General features: G+C 29.9%; 1 protein-coding gene across 4 annotated transcripts in view; it reads left to right on the top strand.

Annotated features, from left to right (window-relative positions):
• LOC113385359 (disheveled-associated activator of morphogenesis 1) overlaps positions 1-22,505 on the top strand; it is a 340,934-nt gene that overhangs the window by 14,194 nt on the left and 304,235 nt on the right. For 2 of the 4 annotated variants that reach the window (XM_026623203.1, XM_026623201.1), the window contains exons 1-2: positions 16,485-16,573; positions 21,905-22,134. The exons of 1 other annotated variant lie outside the window; for it this stretch is intronic. In XM_026623203.1, coding sequence (XP_026478988.1) covers positions 22,094-22,134 — 41 coding nt within the window. In that variant the 5' untranslated portion in view covers positions 16,485-16,573; positions 21,905-22,093. Of the gene's footprint in view, positions 1-16,477; positions 16,574-21,904; positions 22,135-22,505 lie in introns of those variants that run through there. One more of the 4 variants, XM_026623202.1, reaches the window with a different exon arrangement.

Genomic DNA, 22,505 nt, shown 5'->3' with positions numbered 1-22,505 from the left:
TTACTTATCCTAATCCATAGGCACAGGCTTCATGGTCTATTTAATATTACAATATCACTGAATCATTCATTCAGACATGTCGGACCGGGCACGTCCCAAATTCCTATTCGGGAATTTGTAACACAACTTCTAAATAGGTGCATCACGACATAAAATAATAATCACATGAATCATGGGCGCTCCATAGTTAATAAAAAAATATGTTTACATCAAATATCGTGCTTTAGAATGATTCCCTGTAATCTGATGTATGACAGATGAGAATAATCTATGATCTGTACGTGAGGTATTAAAGTATTCGGTATCAATAAAAATTGAATAGTGTGGGTGCTGGTAAAGATTTTACTCAAGAGCTATTGAATCATTATGGATAAATTATTAACATAGAATATATACTCCATAATGTGTAAATATTTTGTGTATTATTATGAAATTATGTTAGGTGTTCCATAATACCATTATGGGACTGATTCTGCCGCATAACAGAAAAATGTTATGACAATTACGTATCACGCTCCAACTTCCATATATTATGCTACTAAATCACACTGAATACTGTCCAAATGTCATGTATTTGCTGTGCATTCAGGCGTTTTACACATAATCTGCAACGTCACTCGTATGTTATGAAGCTGTGTCAGAAAGACCCTGCTATCTAAGATCGTATTTGGACTTTTGTGCGGTTTCTAGTTTTCTATCTGGCAACCTGAGAAAAACGTCTGACTGCATAGCAACCACATGGCTTTTTGTCAATATTTAGTATTTCTTCATATATGTTATAGCCAGCCATAACATCGGTCTGTTATGCGGCAGAATTGGTCCATAAGTTTATCAAATTTTTCTCTCCACATTTACTGTAAAATGTATAATTAATTCTCATTTTTTCGAAATTATAACTGATATCTATATAAATTGATAATTATAAACAATTAAATAATTATTCCCGTTATAGTATTCGTTTATATTCTAAAAAAAGATTTAAGTTTTGAAAACTTAATTTGAATTTTGAGCAATTTTTTTGAGTACTTTTTTATTTTACCATATAATTTATAAGTTTCCTTAGTAAATGTCTGAAAAATTTAATAAAGAAAATGTAGGAAATAAATAACAATGAGTCCAAGTTACCGAAATATTACTCTACTTTGATTAATAAATAAGGTTGAGTATTACTAAACTTAAGCTTCTACTTAAAAAAAATACAAAGAATGAAATCAAAATTCTATACATAGCAGAGTTCTGGTAGGTATTCCTATAAAACTTTTTGGTATGTTAGCTGGTTTTAGCGTATTTGATTAGGTTTTTAAGTAAGGTGACCATATTTTTTTAGGTCAAAATTAGTTGTGAAAGTGGTTAGCTCGTTTTAGCCTATTTGATTAGGCTTTTAAGTAAGGTGATCATATTTTTTTTACGTCAAAACTGGTACTGTTATTTCTAGTTACGCTAAGTTACGGAACCCGGGGCGGAGGGTATTCTTTATACTAAATAACTTAATAAATAAAAGCATATTTGTTGTATATATCATTTACAGATATTTCATGAGTAATTGTAATTTTTTTATCAAGTAATTGCAAAGATTTAATTTAAACCTATAATTTTCGAAAATTTGGGACAAACCAGGACAAAAGTTTTAAATCCAGCACAATAATTGCTCTTAGAAAAATATGGGACGTATATGGTCACCTTATTTTTAAGTAATTTATGAAACATCGGTGTTGTCCAAATTTCGGTTGATTCTAGAAAACAGTTATCTGGAAAGCTCATCATTACATTCTTTGCCAAATTTCACTTTTTAAAATAAAACAGAAATTTTGAATCTTATTAAGCTAATAATTCAGACGAACAGTGAAAATAATTATAATATTTTTTTGCTTCTTGTTTTTTTTATATTTGAACAATAATCAGAACTTTTTTGTTGTATATTCTCTAAACTAGTAGTTGAAAAGGAAAGCCGTTCGCTTTCTGGTGACATTATATGAGACATATTTCTAGCATCAATGTGGTTTTACAATGTTGTAATACCTCGAGAGGTAATTTTTAATATCATATTTGAGATTTATAATCTAAAGTTAAACTCTGATATCGCTACTGCTTGATATCTAGCAAGCCAAATGAGATCGAACCCTGATCCAGACGTTGCTAATCTATGTTATTACCCTGGTCGGCTCATAGTTAATATTATAACTGTGGGGATATCAAGCAGGCTGGTTTTGATTTGTAAAAAACAATGGGACATGTTATGTATATTTTTGTGAGCGAAATATTTTTATAGTCAATAAATTTGATATATTTTTTATGTTGGGAGTTTCTAATTTAATATATTATAATAATCATTACAACACCCACATTGGTGACTCACGACGATGGAGATGAAGATAAAGGAGTTTTATTTTTCGAGGATTTAAGAAAAATTGAATTTGACGCAGCACCATAGTCACTGGTCTTCAGAGACGGGTACGTCCAGTCCAATCCATCATAGTTAACGCACTTACTATCTGGATCAGACTTCCGAGGTTACTCATTTGGTATACCCAGACCTCAGTGTCTATTGCTGACAGAAAAAATAATTTGGAGCCTGAACTTTTCATTGGAATGCAATTCAACCTCTCTTTCTCTGTTAACTCAACAAATCATCTTATAATGCTACCTCCCATTATCGGTGACAACGACAAGTCAAAACAAAATTTGACATAATTTATTGGATTCCACAATTCTGGACTCTTATGTCAAAGAAACCAATGATCCTGATTTGGATAAAGAGCCAACTTCTTTCTCTGATCGGAACTCATCAGATACGAATGCAACGCTTGCAGAAATGGAAACTGTACCCATAAATTATGCATTCTAAACATTAATCAGAACCTTATGCAGAATATGGAGTTGATGGCAGGTCGAATCATCACATACGGTGGATCTGCTGACGAAACATGGAAATTTGTAATTGACCAGTATTACAACACTGGTCTGCTATATTCTGCTTTCCCACCACATTTTTATAACGTGTTTCCCTGTATTTTCTTTTTAAACTGTGAGATCAACACTGGGCAGGGAGTGTGTGGGGATATCAAGCAGGCTGGTTTTGATTTGTAAAAAACAATGGGACATGTCATGTATATTTTTGTGAGCGAAATATTTTCATAGTCAATAAATTTGATATATTTTTTATGTTGGGAGTTTCTAATTTAATATATTATAATAATCATTACAACTCCCACATAACAATTTAATAGTTTTGAGTAAATTATTACCATCGACATGTCTATTATCTGTACAATAAGCCAAGTACAGAGACGTGTCAAATATGATGTGATGTAACCAGTCACATATAACATCTGATCACATAGGGAAACTAGAAACGTCTTCTGAAGCGATTTAATGTCGTTATTAATAACATCAAGTTATTGTGTATGTCTTTTATTGCCCAAGGTGCAGTCTGTTAGGAGCTTTTACTTTTATCAGAACTTGACTGATGATATAAAAAAATAGTTATCTGGGAATAAAATGATTTTTGAATTTTATATACATACTATAATTTCCATATGAATTATAATATGACATACAATTACTATAACATGTATATTGTGTACTTTTTATAGATGACTATTGAAGAGCAATCCGTTGGTCATTTAGAGTTTTGGTATACCTCATCATACTTTAAATGTGCATTTTTAGCTTAATTTTTTTTTTTGCTACAGTACTCTTAAGAAACTAAACTACTAAATTCTCACTAGAAACATATCTATATTCCTAAATAAAAATTTATATTACTACTGCTTGACATCAGGTTGCACGCAACGTAGGATTTAATCTTGAAACTTTTTGATTGTGAGGTCGATGCTATAACACTTGCAACACGAATCTTCTAATATAGTTTTTGGTTTTTATAAAATTTAAGTTTAGCTAAAATATAATATTATAAACTTTATTGAAAGTAATTGTAACCCAAAATTATAATTAATATCTATTTTCGTGATAGATGTCTTTGTTAAAAATAAATTGTCAAACCAGCTTATATTTTTTTTATTTTATGATTGTTATTTAATTATTGTTAACAAAAAAATGTTATTTTTTGAAATTTTTTGTTATAAGTATTTTATTTCTATACGAATTCAATGATAGCGAGAAAATACATTTGACTATTATTAAACAGTTTTGGTTTTTGTTTTATTATGTACGAGCTAATGATAGTTTACTTCAAGTTGAATCTATAAAAAATCTTCTTAAGAAATTAAAATAATCATCCTATATTTCATCCTATAATTAACTGATTAATTCAATGAGTTCAAATCGATCAAACAAATACATCTATTCTCTATTGCTGATTGACTGAATCGATTTAATTCAAGTGACACAAATTGTTTATTATTCTTTGACTAATATATGACTTATTTTAAGAACACTTTGCCTTTATTGATGGCTTAATTTATAATGAGCTTATTTGGATCAACTTTGGATCTATAGTAAATGAGTTTAGATGACGGGCTTATTTAAAACACATTCAGATAAGTTGTCTAATAAATTTTAAATTTATATGTAGCTGGAATAGATCTTCAAAAGTCATCTCGCTGGGTGATTATTATTAATTTATGAAAGTATCAGTCAAAATAATAATTGAATGACATTCTTTCCCTTAAGTTAAATTCCTAGAACATCCCGTTGTGTAAATAAATATTATTAACTAAATTCTTAAAAAAATAAAAATTAAAAAAAAAAAAATTACCTAGAATTTTTCATCATTTTGATGATTTTTAACTAACATTGAATCGGATCTCTAATGGGTGACCTTTCGACCTTTATCCTTTATTTAATATACCATCAAAATTACTGAATGTTGTATAAGAACGACAGATTGTGAATCACAAATGTAAAAAAAAAAATTGATGATTTTTAATTTGAATTTTTATAATAAAAAAAATAATTTTATTTTCAGGTTCTATTGAAAGCCTAAAGTAATTTTGAAAATCTTCAATATTGATACAAAATTTTTATATTAAAAAAATTAGTTGGGATTTTTGTCTAGTTAAAATTATTTAAAAAATTACTCAATAGATAAGAGTGCGTGTCAAATAAACATTTTGAACCACTTTGGTTATAATTTTCACATTTTCCCAACTTTTTTTTTTGAAAAGTCTGAGTTAAACTTGATCAAAAAGGAGCCTATCTACATTTAAGCTGTATATGGATTACTTTTTCTTTTTAATTTTATTGGCCTCCGCTTCACAGCATTTTTAGCCACCTACATCATTCATATTATTTTTCATCATATTCTATACAATTCTTACATATACCTATATTTCTTATACATTCATCATATATATACTATCTCTTTTTATATCCTAATCTTCCATTCAATTTTCTTTCTTCAATGCCATTCAATTCTCATTCTTCATCTTGTTTCTCAATATGTTCTTCTCATCTTCTAAACTAAACTTCTTTTTCCTTCTTACTTCTAATACAAGTTGTTCTTGTATTCTGCGAATTAACAATTCTTAATCTACTTTAATATTTTATATTTTTAATTCTGGTATTGCTGGAGATTCGAACCAAATTCCTCCAGCGTGTGAGTCGAGAACACTACTGAGTGAGCTATTACCGCCACATATGGTTAACTTATTCTCATACATTTTTAAATTAATCTCTATCCATATTGAAAAATGAAAAAAATACGAGCAATAATGATAATAACGAAATTATTATTTTATGACACGTTATCTATACAATTGATATTAACATACAATACTCTACGCAGCATCCAGTTCCCACAACTAGTAATTCATCTCGAGATTGACGGGGTCTTATTTTAAATATTTCAAGTGTCGTCGTAACAAATGATATTGCTGTTATGTAATTAACATGCGAAACAAATAAATGCTTACGTCAGCTCCTTATAGTTCAATTGATTATGATTGTTTAGAAACAATAACATTAATAATAATGAACGCATTACTGGCACAGCTCGTCCCTAATAGTAAAGTAGATTGCGTTATATCATCTCTATTCGAAGTCCATTAATATTTTAAAGTTTGTCGAATGTATATTTTATTATATTTTTAACTTATTAAAGCACAAAAAATTAAAAAAAAACACTTTGTTGATATTTTTATGTTTTCTCCCCGTGGCCTAATAGTTAGAGTTATGGACTTCAAATCAGAGGGGTCAGTATCGACATACACCTCGGACAGGCTTCCTTCATCGGGCAGCTATTAATATATAAAATTTTTAATTTTCCTGAATTTTTCATGGTTTGAATTGTGTATCATCCTTCTGTTTCTGACGATTAAAAAGATATTAGTGCAATTATTTAAACTTAAATTAGGTAGGAACCTCGAAATTTGAGACACCCAGCTGTAAGTCTGTAAATACTTGTATATCGACACCCTTAAGTTGTCTCAAAACCTACATATGGTATTGACATCCTATCACAAGTAGGTTTTGAGACAACTTTAGGGTGTCAATATACAAGTATTTACAGACTCGAATCTATACGGTATCTTGAATTCCAAGGTGAACTTACTATAATGACTAGAGTTACTAGACTGTATTACGAAATGTGTTTCTTAGGAAATTTGAATGCTTTTTCATTAAAGAAATTTGAATTATTTATATCTTTAATGTTTTACAGGGCATTAAATATTTTCTTTTTCCTTTAACATATGTCATGTTTTCTTTAAGTTCTTTCTGAAGTCAAATATCCAGTCACTAAAAGAATTTTATATCCTGAATCTATTTCAATTCTAATGGAGCTTTAAATTCCATTTATTACTTAAAGTAGTGAAAATGCGTTCTGTAAATGCGTTTGTAGCTAATTTGGACAGAATCATTATCTATTGTTGGTTTATTACAGCTACTAACATTTTTACTGAGAGATTTATGGTTTCGTCTATTTTTAATGAACGACAAGAAGTAATGGTTTAGTAAACTCACCGCCAAATAGGGCACGTAGGCAAGATTATGGGTTACAGAAATTAATAGGTTGTGTATCAGTGGTGTACTGCGATATTTTTTAAGTAAAATTGCTAGAACCATAGTCAATCATTGATATTTTTTCTTAACACTTTCCACTCGCGAATTCCGATATCTATATGAATTTTACCGCCGGAGCGGCGGCATCCGAGTCAAAAGGGTTAAATTTGATACAGCGCTCTAAGTTGAAGGTAAATATTTTAAACTGCTGAACAAAATGTAAAAGTTTTTCTTGGAAAGTTAAAATCAATTTTCAATACTCACTTATATACTTGATATATAATTTTGATTTGAACATCGCTAATAGATCATTTATTTTATTTTCCTTGATATTTTTCTTGTCAGATGTTAGTTTCTAAAAAATGATTTTATTTACAAAACATTAGTATTTGCACAAATATTTATATATTAGTTTTTTTGCAATCATGATTTTTTCAATTATTTCTATGTCGATTAATGTAAACTTAACCATACTATAGTTTGACCCAGCCCTATAAGGTGGTAGTAGCTCGAACGCAAATAGAACAAACATTACATAGGAATTCTTATACATGAGCCCATCAAGTACAAGAAATATATTAATGTCTCTAGAGTGCTATATGACTTATGGACAAAACTGTATTAGGCATACTGTGTTGAAATAATTATGTACCTCTGCAGAAAGCTTTAACTTTTGATCTTTATGCTACATATGTGGATCAGGCATTACTAAAAGCAGCTTTAAGTTTTATAATAATCATTACGGTTATCCTGAATCGATTTCATATCTGATGCAAAGGATAATTGTATATTTTTGAAGGATTTGTTAATTATGAGGCCCAAAAGATGTTCTTGATAAAGAAAAAATCACTGAAAACCGATTAATTACAAATGATGAGATAATAAATAAAAAATCAGAACGTATTCGGTTTACTATGACACTTATATATGCAATACATTATTCTTTAAGTTTAAATGGACGTTCTATTTTGATGAAGATTTCAAAGGTCTTTCAAAACAGATCAAGGTCTCCTAGTGGTTCTACCATTTAATAGCAATATTTTTGTCATTCAAATTTTGTTCGTTTCTTGTTGAAGTGCTTTGAATTAAATTTACATCAAATATAATTTAATATATTAGTGTATATTAAATATTTTTTGAAGTGATATCATTAGCATGTATTATAGTGTATTACTTCTGTTAGTTAGCCATATATATTTTAAATTATCTATATTTAAGTAAAACCTTTACAGCTCTACTTTCTGCTTTACTTACTTACTTCAAGAACATATGTTAACATTTACTTACTATGTATGTTAAAGACTTTTCTTTTTTAAAATTCTCAGGTTCTCAAAACTATTCAAGTCGTATGTGTCTAATTAGTAAACATTTAAAAAAAAAATCACAAATAGATGTGTCTTTTATTGATAAATAATGAGAAAAAACGTACACATCCATACACACGTTTTACGATTCAGAATGCCTTGATATTCAGAATAAAATTAATAAATAGGGTTTAGATTAGATTTTTTGGCGAAAGCATAGATGACAAAACACACACGAGACTTCTTTATATTTTAATTAATTTCTATAATGCACTTGTTTAAAGGTCATCTAAAAACCTCTCATAAAAAGATCCTTTTTTGAAGACTCTGAAAATGCTTGTATAATTTATGTATTTGTTGCAAGTTATTATTATATTTACTGATTTGAATATGTTGGTAATGATATATATTTATTTATTACTTATTAAGTCATGTAATCACGCGGACTTGAAGTGAAAAATAAGCTCGGTCCACCTACGTGCTGCCACCATTTCGGAGTAGCAAACTTCTAGTACAAAAGTTCGCTGTCTTCATTGCCAAAAATACAAAATACGTCCGAACAGAACAACTTTGTTAGAATAAGGCTTCAAAATTGCAGACGAATACACCTGGAGCTTTAGTGATAAATATTTGCATTTTTTTAATTTTTCAAAAAAAATGTTTTATAGAAATGCTTTAGCAATGAAACATGAAAATGAATGCTTTAGCTTAGTATTGTAAGCCAAATAATTATATTGTAATGTAATATTGTAATGCTAATAATCAAACTAGTGTGTGCTCATTACATATTTCATATTAAAGATCTTTTATGAATAAATAAATTCCATTCTTAATTAATGGCGCCTAAATAATTACTAGGATCTCCATCCCCCTTCGTGTTCATTACTGGGGTCTGCTGAATGGAATTCCCAATGATAAACTCTCGCCTCTCGTCGATTCAAAGGCGTTTAATAGTAGAGTTTCCAGCATCGCGTTTCCAGTACACGTGACTGGACTCCATACACATTCAAATGATATCATGCCAACCTATATTGTGTTGATTCATTTATAAATGAAGGGAGAAATGAACCAGCAAGGAAATTCTATCTATCTAAAAATTTTCTTCTATTTTTAATGTCTCTTTTCTATCAGAATGAATATATCCTGTAGTTCCCTCAACTAGTTCAGCTCATATATTTAAAATCATACAAAATGATGTCGAGTAATAATGAAAACTATTATAATATAAAAATATTATATTAATTTAAAATCCATGCTATTTCTCAAATTCGTGGGAATAGCAATGACCTATTTCTATTAATTTTATAAGACTACATATATTATATCATCCCAAACTCTAGGAATAAGTTAATATTTTAAGAAATTATGAGGCCTAGCGCTGGCGTAATCATTTCAGACGTTGAATGGCACATAACTATGGCACAGTTCCAGGTTCGATGGTTCGATTCCCGCCGATTATCTAACATAGCTACGTTATCTCAGAATAGGCCCATTAATATTAATAAATTAACTATTAGTAGTGTTGTATATAATTAGCTATTATAATATGGGTTACAGAATATCTATTGCCATACTTCTACAAATCTTGTATGAAGTTCATAAATTTTGGCATGTGACTATGCATATGATGAGATATCATTTCGACCAGCTCTTTACTACGAATATATATTATTTATATCCGTTCTCCCTCGCATTTCGCAACCGTATCCGAGTCCTTTGTTTTTTGTATTTTTCGGGTAGCGTGTTGAGAGCTCTGTCTCGAATATTGAGTTTGCAGTTCAGCACCGAACGTAACTCACAACTCATAACACTCGGTTCAATATGGCTCGTTCACCGCAACAAACGTTTAGTGGTTGAAAGTCTAGTGAATCAATGAGCTTTCGATTCAAAACTAAACTTGTAATAGATCTACATATAAAATTTATCGATAATTTATATCGAATCCAGAATGCTGTAAAATTTGATATATCGTATATTATAACCCCATCGTGTTCCCTATCAGACAATTTGCTGGAACTTCACGTACCGAAAATCAATTTTTTAAAAAAGTTTTTGAAAATTGTGAAAGAATTAGATTTTTGAGAATTTTGTAACATTTGATAAATAGATATTTCTGAAAATTTAAAAAACTAGTGGGGCGCATGACATCGTGCCTTAAGGCTATTGCTGGAACTTCCCGTACCGAAAATTATTATTTTTTTTAAAAAGATTAACATTGTTGAAAAAAAATTACTTCGAAAAATTTAGATTTTTGAGAAACTATAAATTTGACAAAAATTTACTTTTTTTTGAAAAAAAAAAATGTTTTCTTTATTTTAACATATTTTGGAAATTCTGAACTTTTTTCCAAAGCAATCGTACTGCTTTAACTGCATAGAGATGAAATATCGAAGCGCGTAAGCGCCGCGTTGCCGTCTAACGGATAAACATTGGTACGGAACCTATAGGAATGTAAACAAAATTTATACTCATTATTGAAATCTCTATAAAATATCTGATAATTTGATGTGCATATGTCTGATGATCATTTTTGACCGCCAAATGGCATTTTTTTTTACTTTTTTTACAAGATCTCCGAAACCGCTAGACCTGCCTTCATCAAAATATGATCAGTTCTTCATCATGTTAACACAAGTGAAATGTTTTTTGAACTTCTCAAATCGGACGCTCCGTTTTCTTAAAAACTTAGTTACCGTTTTTGGCACTTTTTTCCCATATCTTTGGAACGGCTTGACCTGCCTTCGCCAAAAACTAATCAGCACGTCTCCTTATCAATATGAATCGACTGTTTTTTGAATTATTCAAATCGCTTCATCCGTGTTCCCGAAATCGTCGACGAAAATTTGTATCCGCACATACATACACACACATACACACACACATACATTCATTTTTTCTAAGATATGCCAAAATGTTCAGAAGGTTTTGAAACCTAAAGATATATAAAAATTCTCATTTTCGACTTTTTTGCGATTACTATAATTTGCCCTACGGGAAGTTAAAAATTCTAATTTTGATTTTTTTCGAGAATTTTGAACTTTTTTCAAAGTAATCACGCTGCGTATCTGTTCTGATAACGAAATATAAAAGCGCGCACGTAACACATAAAAATGTAAACAAAATTTGTACTAATAATTAAATCCCTATAAAATATCTGATAATTTGATGTTTATATATGATCATTTTCGACCGCAAAATGTCATTTCCTTTGTGTATCTGCTTTTCAAAATAAAACAAAAAAATCATCAGGTCTTCATCATTCAAATTGGACGCTTCGTTCTCTCAAATACTGAATTGCAATTTTTGTCTCGTGCCTTTGAAATGGCTGGGAACGTCTCCCCAACAATACGAATCGAATGTTTATTGATTGTTGTTCTCGAAATAGTCGACGAAAATTTGTATCCGCTCGCACACATACACAAATTGCCCATTTTCTTATAAGGTATGCCAAAATGTTCAGAAGACTTTGAAACGGAAAGATAAATTAAAATTTTCGTTTTCGTTTTGGTAAAATTAATGTCAATAACATTTCATGCCAATCTTTTTCAAAATACAACTTTAACTTATTTATTTCTTATTAACTTATTCGCATGGTATTGCTTAAAATAAGTTCTTAAAGTGAAATAAACTAATTATAGGAATTATAATTATGACCCTATTATAAATTAGGATAGTATGAATTAGAATTGAAGAATTCTTTATGTCAATATCACATTTATTAACTTCCCGTAGGGCAAGTTATAGTAATCGCAAAAAAATCGAAAATGAAAGTTTTTATATATCTTTACGTTTCAGAGGTTTCTGAACATTTTGGCATACCTTAGAAAAAATGGATGTATGTGTGTGTGTGTGTGTGTGTGTGTGTGTATGTATGTATGTATGTATGTGCGTGTGTGTATGTATGTGCGGATACAAATTTTCGTCGACGATTTCGGGAACACGGATCAACCGATTTGAATAATTCAAAAAACATTCGATTCGTATTGATAAGGGGACGTGCTGATTAGTTTTTGGCGAAGGCAGGTCTAGCCGTTCCGAAGATACGGGGAAAAAAGTGCCGAAAACGGTAACTCAGTTTTTAAGAGAACGGAGCATCCGATTTGAATAATTCAAAAAACATTTCACTTGTATTGACAAGATGAAGAATCGATAAAATTTTCATGAAGGTAGGTCTAGCGGTTTCGGAGATATGGAGGAAAAAGTAAAAAAAATGAGCCATTTGGCGGTCAAAAATGATCATTAGACATATGCACATCAAATTATCAGATATTTTATAGAGATTTTAACAATGAGTATACATTTTGTTAACATTCCTATGGGTTCCGTACCAATGCTTATGCGTTAGACAGCGACGCGGCGCTTACGCGCTTTATATTTTGTCCCTATGCAGTTAAAGCAGTACGATTGCTTTGAAAAAAAGTTCAGATCTTTCACAATATGTCAAAATAAAGAAAAAAAAAATATTTTTTTCAAAAAAAAAAGTTTTTTATTATTTTTTTTTTTTTAAAAAAAAATTTCAAAAAAAAGTAATTTTTTGTCCAATCTATAGTTTCCTAAAAATCTTATTTTTTCAAAGTAAATTTTTTTCAAAAATGTTAAACGTTTTTAAAAAAATAATAATTTTTGGTACGGGAAGTTCCAGCAATTTGCCTTAAGGCACGATGCCTTAATTGCCTTAAGACAGAATTCCACTTACAGCTAGTTGAGATATTCATTAGCACTTGTTACGAAAAGTTAGTAAATGATTTTTCAAATTGTGAATATGAATAATCTTAATTGCTGTAAAATCTCCATTAGTTGAATTTAAATTAAACCGTTTTATCATCTATTCCAAGTGTAAATATTAACTCTTTCCACTCGCGAATTGCAAAACTACTACGTATTTTGCTAACGGAGCCGCGACATCCAAAATATATTATAATACATAAAAAAAACGAAATCGATTATAATACATCAAAATTCTTTTACATTATCAAAATTCACAATCGAAAACAAATTTTCCACTATGAACCGCACGCCGGGGTTCGACTTCGTGTCACAGAAGGGATTCCTTGTCCCCTTCTAGCATAGCAATAGCACGCGTCTACCAAAGCGCATGGCATGGACCAAACCTGCACTCACACCGATGCATTCGAACCGCACGCATACGGGCGCGACGAAACCTAAAACCAAACATACGATCGAATTTACACGCTTAGGAGGCGTACATATGGCAGGGGTTTGAAAAAATTATCAAATACAATCGTTTTTCATTACTGTTAATTAATAAATTTATTGAGTTTTTAGTATTTTGCAATTTGGTCAAGGTATAGGAATTTGGAAAACTCATGGCCATATTTATCGATCAGTCGTCTAGCATTTTTGTAGCTTCAATTAATTTTTTTCTATGTCGAAATTGGAAATGTGGAATACATGACTGCGATAAACAATAATACTCAAAATTGTTATACAATCCAAAAGATTTGTGATATTTTTTAAAAAAACATTTTTGTTTATTTTTTTTTAATTTAAATTTGTATTAGCCTCCGCTCTACAGAATTTTTAGCCACCTACATTTTTCATATTTTTCATCATATTCTATACAATTCTTACATACACATTTCTTATACTGATTTTCATTCTTCTTTTTGTTTCTCAATGTGTTCTTCTCATCTTCTAAACTAAACTCCTTTTTTTCTTCTTACTTCTAATTTTATGATAATTTATATCATGTTTTACATATATTTAGCAGAATTTAAGGAGTTCTGTGTGTTGTTACCCTGACTTACGACATTTTTAAACTCTGTAATGAATTTACTATTACAATTTCTATATTACTGATGATTTTTTTTAATGATGCAGTAATGCTAAATAACAGCTTGGAAACATATATTTACAAGTACAAGCTCATATTACTATTCCTTGACATCATGCTCTCCGAGGCAGATATTGTAGCTGAAACTTCTGATTCAAATTTATAGCTCTGGCCACTAATTCACGGGGTCCCACTGATATCACAATGACTTGATGTCACTCCTACATTTCGAATAATCTTTATTATATATCTCTTTAGTTATAGATGACGTTACACTTAGTTATATCTTTTAAATATACTTTTGAATAATTTAATTTTAAATATGTTTATTACAATAACAAAAATTTGCGATAATACAAACAGTACGTTTGTGATTTTAATTCCGTAATAGTAACAATTATTCTCTCTGAGCAAAATGTTTTGTGAGATCAACCATTTTTATTAAAAATTTGAAACTTCAGCAATATTATGTCAAATTGAATCTACCTTATTTGGATTTCTTGAATATGAAATATTATGCATTATTAGAATTTGCAAAATTACAGGAACATAAGTTCGAACTCTAGAAGTATTAGTTCAATGAGGAGCTTAGACCAAAGGGAATAGTTTATTAACCTTTCTTTATGCGCGCGAAGACTTTCAGTCCTCGCGAAGTAAATATCTTGCCATAACTCATGCATCGTCGTCAAAAATCCATAAAAATGACATGTCTTCTTATGATGTTCAAAAAGTGAAACTATTTGTCCTAGCGCCACATATTATCAAAAGGTTTTATTTGATCCTACGTACTAGAAAAAGCTTAGTTTATATTATAATTGCAGTTATTATTGAAACAATATGAGATAAATACGAGTAATAAGGGAAAATATAAATTACAACCAAATTTTAAAATAAATATAACATAAGAATGCTTGCCGAACAAATTAATTATTACGATATTATTATTATTAAACAATAATTACGAAGAATATAAGAAACTGGGGCAACGAGTTTTACTTTAAATCCGGCAGATGAGAGCTTGCCTGCTACCTATTCTCTCAAAAATGACGTAGATCAAATACCTACGGGTAAAAAACCCATGTTATAAAATGCAATGTACATACTTTTATATACTGAAATATATAGTCTTTGAATTGAAAATTGAAATTAGATCAAATACACCTATACCCTTAATATATCCTTCCTTACAAATATCCATATAAAAGTTCTTATTCGTTAAAAATTTGAAGTTTTTTCTATGCGGACTCAGAGTCTGGAGCGTGTAGTCTTGTTAAAAATAATAGGTTGTCAAATATCTCCATTCTGCCTTTTTGTATTATAAACCAAGAGCAAAAAAGCGGGAGGGAGATATTTGACAACCTAATATTCACGCGTGTGACTAAGTTCATCATACGGATTTCAATTTTTTGTCCAGGATGTCTCGGTTTTTCGAAAATTAATAGTTAAATTAATAAAAATTAGGAAAACAAAATAACAGATGCTAACTTTTTCAAATTAATTATGAAGAAAATTGAATATAACATATAGATTAAACAAAATATAAGATATATTATATCATATATAAAGAAGTCTTCGAAATAATGTCGAAGGATAAAGCTCTTACTAAAAATCCGCAATTATGATAAAAAAAAGATTCATTTACAAAAGCTGTTTTTTATTGTATCCTTGAATAGCATTTGTTATATGAACGACTAACACCCCCCCCCTCCCCACCTCTGACGTCCAGGATAAACATAACTGAAAATTATCGTCCTGGATTTGACGTAAAAAAATATGGTCACCTTAGTGTAACGGGAGATTAATAATTTACCTCCTTCATACTTCCCTTATAAAAATTTCTCCAAGCTAACAACGGGTCGTGTGACCCAGCCCTTACATCAAACTCCCCAACGCACACATGTCAGAACTATCGCAAGCTTCCAAAACATTTGCTTTTTTCGCCGTACGAGCCGTACCGTACCGGCTGCGCTGCCTAGAGTTTCTATCCTCTATCCATGCAATAACAGCGGCTCATTTGTTGATATGACTCAGTCGTCCTCCTCAGTCGCGTGCTATGCGCGTACGTCCGAAGACGCATGTGCTCTTTAATGAAATGCATCTTCCCTTTTCATCTTGAATTTATAACCGTCATGTACAGAAAAACCGGTCGAACCACACGTGTGTCAAAATACGTTGTTTTTATTCGGATAAGGCCAATAACACAAGAAATGCGAAAATTATGCATTACGAGTATATTAGTATTCCCAGGCCACGAGGAAAGATACAGCCTGGGTTGAGGATTCGCTGGATAAATGACAATATTTTTGTGTGCAAATTGTGTTTGTTTAGATTTTTTGTGTAAAAGTTCTTAGTGTGAAGTTATAAATTAGGAGGATTATGCCATGAGTTTGTCAAAAATAGGTTTAGTGACATGTGGTTTTTGACATACGGAGGGTTCTACAGTGAAAACATAGTGTTAATAGCCGTTTAAAGTAACATAATAGTGCATTATTTTATCACTATATTTAATTATATTGTAAGGAGGCAATTTTTTTTAGTTTTCATATAAATTACAATACGCCTATAGGACAATGAGTAATAAATTTATTTATCATTGGTTTTTAAGGGGTTTACCTTTTATTAACTTCCCGTAGGGTAAGTTATAGTAATCGCAAAAAAATCGAAAATGAAAATTTTTGCATTTCTCGACGTTTCAAAGGTTTCTGAATATTTTGGCATACCTTAGAAAAAATGGATGTATGTGTGTGTGTGTGTGTGTGTGTGTGTGTGTGTGTGTGTGTGTGTGTGTGCGCGGATACAAATTTTCGTCGACGATTTCGGGAACACCGATCAACCGATTTGAATAATTCAAAAAACATTCAATTCGTATTGATAGGGAGACGTGCTGATTAGTTTTTGGCGAAGTCAGGTCTAGCCGTTCCGAAGATACGGGGCAAAAAGTGCCGAAAACGGTAACCCAGTTTTTAAGAGAACGGAGCGTCCGATTTTAATAATTCAAAAAACATTTTACTTGTATTGAGAAGGTGAAGAACCTGAAGAAGAAGAATTTTCATAAAGGCAGGTCTAGCGGTTTCGGAGATATAACGAAAAAAGTAAAAAAAAAAAATGCCATTTGGCGGTCAAAAATGATCATTAGACATATGCACATCAAATTATCAGATATTTTATAGAGATTTTAACAATAAGTATAATTTTGGTTTACATTCCTATGAGTTCCGTACCAATGTTTACGCGTTAGACGTCGACGCGGCGCTTACGCGGTTTGATATTTCGTCTTTATGCAGTTAAAGCAGTACGATTGCTTTGAAAAAAAGTTTAAATCTTTCAAAATATGTCAAAATAAAGAAAACATTTTTTTTCAAAAAAAAAAAAAATTAAAAAAAAAATTAAAAAAAATTTTTTTTTCAAAAAAAGGTGATTTTTTGTCTAATTGTTTGTCAAAAATCTGATTTTTTCAAAGTAATTTTTTTTCAAAAATGTGAATCGTTTTTAAAAAAATAATTTTTGGTACGGGAAGTTCCAGCAATTTGCCTTAAGGCACGATGCCTTAATTGCCTTAAGACAGAATTCCACTTACAGCTAGTTTGTCTACTACACATCACATTTTGTTTAGTGGAAGCGAAATACAAATTAATTGTAAGTGGCATTTTGCCTTATACCAAGTTGTACAAACTTTCTGATACGTATATCTAATCAATTTAATCCATGAGAATTAACCCTTTCCACTCGGATGCTGTAAAATTCGTATACATCTCGGAATTCGCAAGTAGAATAGGTTATGATATAGCTAGTTGGGTATAATGTTCAACTGTTAATTTTAAAAAGAAAATTTTCGTTTTTACTAAAAAAATCATCAATACGATTTCGAATCGATGTCTTTCAAACTTATAATATCTGTAATTGTATAAATTATATTAAATTGTTTCATTTCATTCATTTGGTGTTCCAAAAATGTATTTAAATGTGGACGTCAACTGTAACCAGTAGCTACTTACAAAACACTCAACGAACATATGCTGGGCATAGATTCTGATTCGAAACCAATTTAATTGATAAGAATTAAGATACAGCTAGTTAGGTAAAATTTCAAAAAAAAAAAATTTGTTAAAATTCAATACGATTTCCAATGGATGCCTTTCATGTCTGTAATTGTATAAATTATATTAAACTGTTTCATTTCATCCACTTCGTGTTCTAAAAATGTAATATTTAAGTGAGTACGTCAACTGTAACCAGTAGCTACTTACAAAACACTTGACAAACATATGCTCGGCATAGATTCTGATTAGAATCGCTTAAGCGCCCAGCGAAATTGACAGATTTTTTTGAAGTATAGGATTTTGGTGCATGTGGTTAATATATGAAAAAATTCTTAATTCAAGTAAAATTTTATTTTTACTTTATATTACTTTGATTACTGCCAGGGTTTTAAGGGGTCCTAGCAAGGGTTTTAATTATATCATATAGAATCCTTAGTATTTTTTTTTTAATTTTGCAAAAAAATTTAAGAATATTATGCACTTAAGACACTTTTAAGAAAACAATAAAGTATTGAAAATATAAATAATGCGCACAATTTATTCAAAAATATTTTTTAATCGATCAAAACTAATTAGTTAGGAAAAATGATTACTATTTTTACTTATATGGTTTTTTTCACGTGGCTTGTACAACAATTTCTATAAATTCCTTTAATTAAAAATGTTGTCTAGGTATTCTACATGCGCGATATATTTTATTCTCTGAAATTATTTTGTCTACATATTTCATTGCGATTTTTATCAAAAATTTCAGGTTTCGAATTTCGGCATATCTTTCGTTGTCATTTCTGATATGCCTGTAGGTTTTGAAATACTTCAAATTGTTTTAAAATCTTGTGTTATGTCATATTACATAATGTGAAAACAATGTTATGACTAATTCATGAAATTTACTACATAACCAATTATTTTTTTAATGATAATTAACACACTTATTAACACGCGTATAAAATTATTGTACTAATGTTTATTATATATCTATAGTCGTTCTCATAACTTAAAAATAAAACATTTATAACAAAAAAAAATTATTTAATAACTGATTTCAATTCATTTTCAAAATGCATTCATTCATTTCTTCAAACTTTTTTTCATCTCACCTTTTTTATGCACATGTTCCTTCAGTACATATTTTTTCATTCACATACGTCATTGTTCAAACAATGTGCAGTTATTTTTAATCTTTAACAGTTTGGCTAAGTAATCGCAAATATAACAATTCCACTCTATTGTTCTTTGTACCAATGTTACAAAGAGGTTTAAAAGCTATTTATTTTTCCCAAACTATGATTTATGGGCAACATTAATTACGAGTAAGCAGTATTTTCAAGACACAGTTTCACAAGGGTTTTATTGTGGATTGCAATAAAAATAATTTTGATAATATGCCGATAATTATGCCGACTTCTCTTAACGACGTGGCTTTATAGATGGCAACCCAACGGGTTGATGTTTCATTTAACCAAAAATATACAAAAAACTTTAAGATCATCCAATATTGACATGATTACCATTGCTGGAAACGATCGTTCTCTCACTTACATTGTAATTACTTCTAGATGCTAATTTATGCTTGAAATTTCTATAATTGGGCATATATTTCCCCATCCATACTTAGCCAATTCCACAAAACCCCAATATAAATACAATCCATCCATTTAACGATTCACACAGTTCACTCATCCGAAAAGTCTGACCCGCATTCTGACCCTTTCGACTTATGATGTCAGACTGGCTTGGTTCCAATTAATTTTTATTGATATTCCTCTGAAAACAAAAACCAAAAATAGTTATCCGTCGCCCACGCGATCCTTATGGTTCAATTTATTTTTAACTCCAGCGATCACTGACCTAACCCAATATACGAGAATGTATGGTGCCACCATACATTCGAAGTAGTCTCACAATGGTTTTGGTCGTTTGCGAATTTAATTTATTGGTTTTTGATACTTACTTACTTTCCCATTGTGGTTTTGGCAGACACAATCGAATTAATATGCGAATGATGTCAGGGGTTATAGCCTTTGGAAATGAAATGAATTGTTAATTTACGATGAAGAATGGTTATTATTATTTTTTCCTTCTTGTTATTAAATTATTCAAATGTTGCTCGTTCATTTAAATTCGTATTCTGTTGAAGGAGTTATAGTTGCTCCTGGTAGTGGCTTTTCCAGACATGCTAATAGTTAAATGTTAAGTAAAATGTTCTAACAAAAGAGCTTTCGTGAAATTGAGGCAGTAGCAGTGCTTGGACGGCTTTTTGAAACTATTTTTATCAATGATTTTTATTTTTTTAATTTAACTAGACAATCAGAATACATAGATTCTATAAGTATATATGATGATGTTATATTGAGGAGTTTCTTGTTTCTTTTCTTCTTATTTCTTGAGTTTTCTTGTTTACTTAATTTTGTTGATGTTTTGCATTTCTGCGTTCATAATTTCTGTGATTTCCATAATTTATACTCTTTATAGATATACTCTGGGCTAGAACGGTATGCATTTATTACAACATTCAATACTCTGAACCATTGCACTTTTTCTTAGACCTTTTTCAGCCTTCCCATCTTGATTGTTTTACTGATGCAAATGTCCAATTTTTAGTATTTTTAATTTATAAACAAAAATCATTCAGTATTTTTGACGATAAATACAAGTTATCTAAATTTTGAAAAATGTTGTAGTCTGACGTATATATTCATTACAATGTGTAACCCTTTCCACTCGCGAATTGCAGTATTAATACATATTTTGATGCTTGCGGCATCCGAGTGGAAAGGATTAATACTTAATCAAATCAATTAAAAATGTTCGAACAATATGAATAACTGCAAGTTTTTTCAACAATGACGTTTGATATGAGTGAAATCATATGTATTTGAAAGAGCATTGTACGTAATAAAAATGAAATGAATTGATTCTAAAGAATAAATTAAGTGTGATCAGTTCCAGTTTTGATTTGTTGTTTGATTACTTTTTGTACGGAATGTTTTAAATGTTTCTAAATTTATACATGACTTTACAAAGAAAAACATTGATTTTGCTTTTAATCCCAGCATTTAGGTTTGAGTAAGCTTTTCGGATTTTATCAATTAAATTAAAAGCTGCAGCCATGTGAATTAAAATCAAAATAATGAACTATAAATTAAATAAGTGTATATAATAAATAGTCAATTAAATAAAATGGCTTTCTTATTAAAAGATTGTTGCCTTGAGTTTTCAATAATTTTCAGTATTGTATTAATATATAAATGACTTTTTACTAAACTCATTGTAATTTTTAGCAAGAGCTTTGTCAGGACATTCAAAATTTTCTTGGTCTATGAAAAACGAGAAATAAACACTACAAATTTTTGATTTTCTATTGCATACATAGAACTCTAGTATAAAACGATATTATTTTACTTAAAATGTTAATTTTTTATATAGACAAATTCATTTACAGATTTTATATAGATGCAAAACTCAGTCACAGTATACTCAAAACGCATTTTAATTTATTGGATATTTCTTTGGTATAGAACACATGTTTCAAGTTACTTTTATCCTAAATTCAGAAATCGTCTTGAGAGAAAAACAAGTTGCTTAATCGAAGTGAAACATAATTTTTAGAAGTATATTATAATTATTTTCAATGATTCTTTGTATAATATTTTAATAGTGAGTATAATTTTCACTATTGTTTTCACATCATTAGTTTTCACATTTTGGTTTAGTTTAGTTTGTAGTTTTTGGGGTAATACTTGCTAGTTTTAAAGTGCCTTTTAGATACATTTTAATTATTATTATTATCAAATAATTAACAGGTATAAGCTCAGTGAGTAATTGAAACCAATTTTAAAGATGACTAATATAAGACTGCAATTAAGAGACAGTTACCCAGTTACCCATGCTCACCCAGTTTCAGACTCCATACTGTGTAGTGTGTTAACTCTATTTATTGTGTTAATTAAAATGTCGTGATTAATGGTGTCAATTGACTATAAACCGCCAACATGGATTGGGATAAAATGATACATTTCGATTTTCAAGACAGGTATTTATAAAGTTTTAATTTAGGATATTGAGCTATTTATATAATTCTATTTTTGCATGTGTTGAGAATTGTAAGCTTGTTCTCTACACTTAACTTAAGTACTATTTAGTTTTGACAATTTGCCAAATCGTCTGCAAACTAGCGTCGGGATGGAAAATATAGTAATTATAATTATACTTAATAATGCTGTGTTAGAACAAACATCTTGTTTGTTCGGAAAATTCAATCAGGCGGCAATTCAGAAAATCAACAGATTATTTACGGAAAACATAGTTACCACAATTTATATTAACGCCATTTCTAAATAATCTGTTCTTCATTTTATAACAAGTGATTTTCGCGAATATTATATTACTCATTATCGGGTGAAT

This window comes from Ctenocephalides felis, unplaced genomic scaffold (assembly GCF_003426905.1).
Source record: "Ctenocephalides felis isolate EL2017-DRISC unplaced genomic scaffold, ASM342690v1 CF-g0.4_SCAFFOLD_03571, whole genome shotgun sequence".
Lineage (NCBI taxonomy): Eukaryota > Metazoa > Arthropoda > Insecta > Siphonaptera > Pulicidae > Ctenocephalides > Ctenocephalides felis.
The sequence above is the reverse complement of the archived record's forward strand: the minus strand, read 5'-3'. Positions and strand labels throughout refer to the sequence as shown.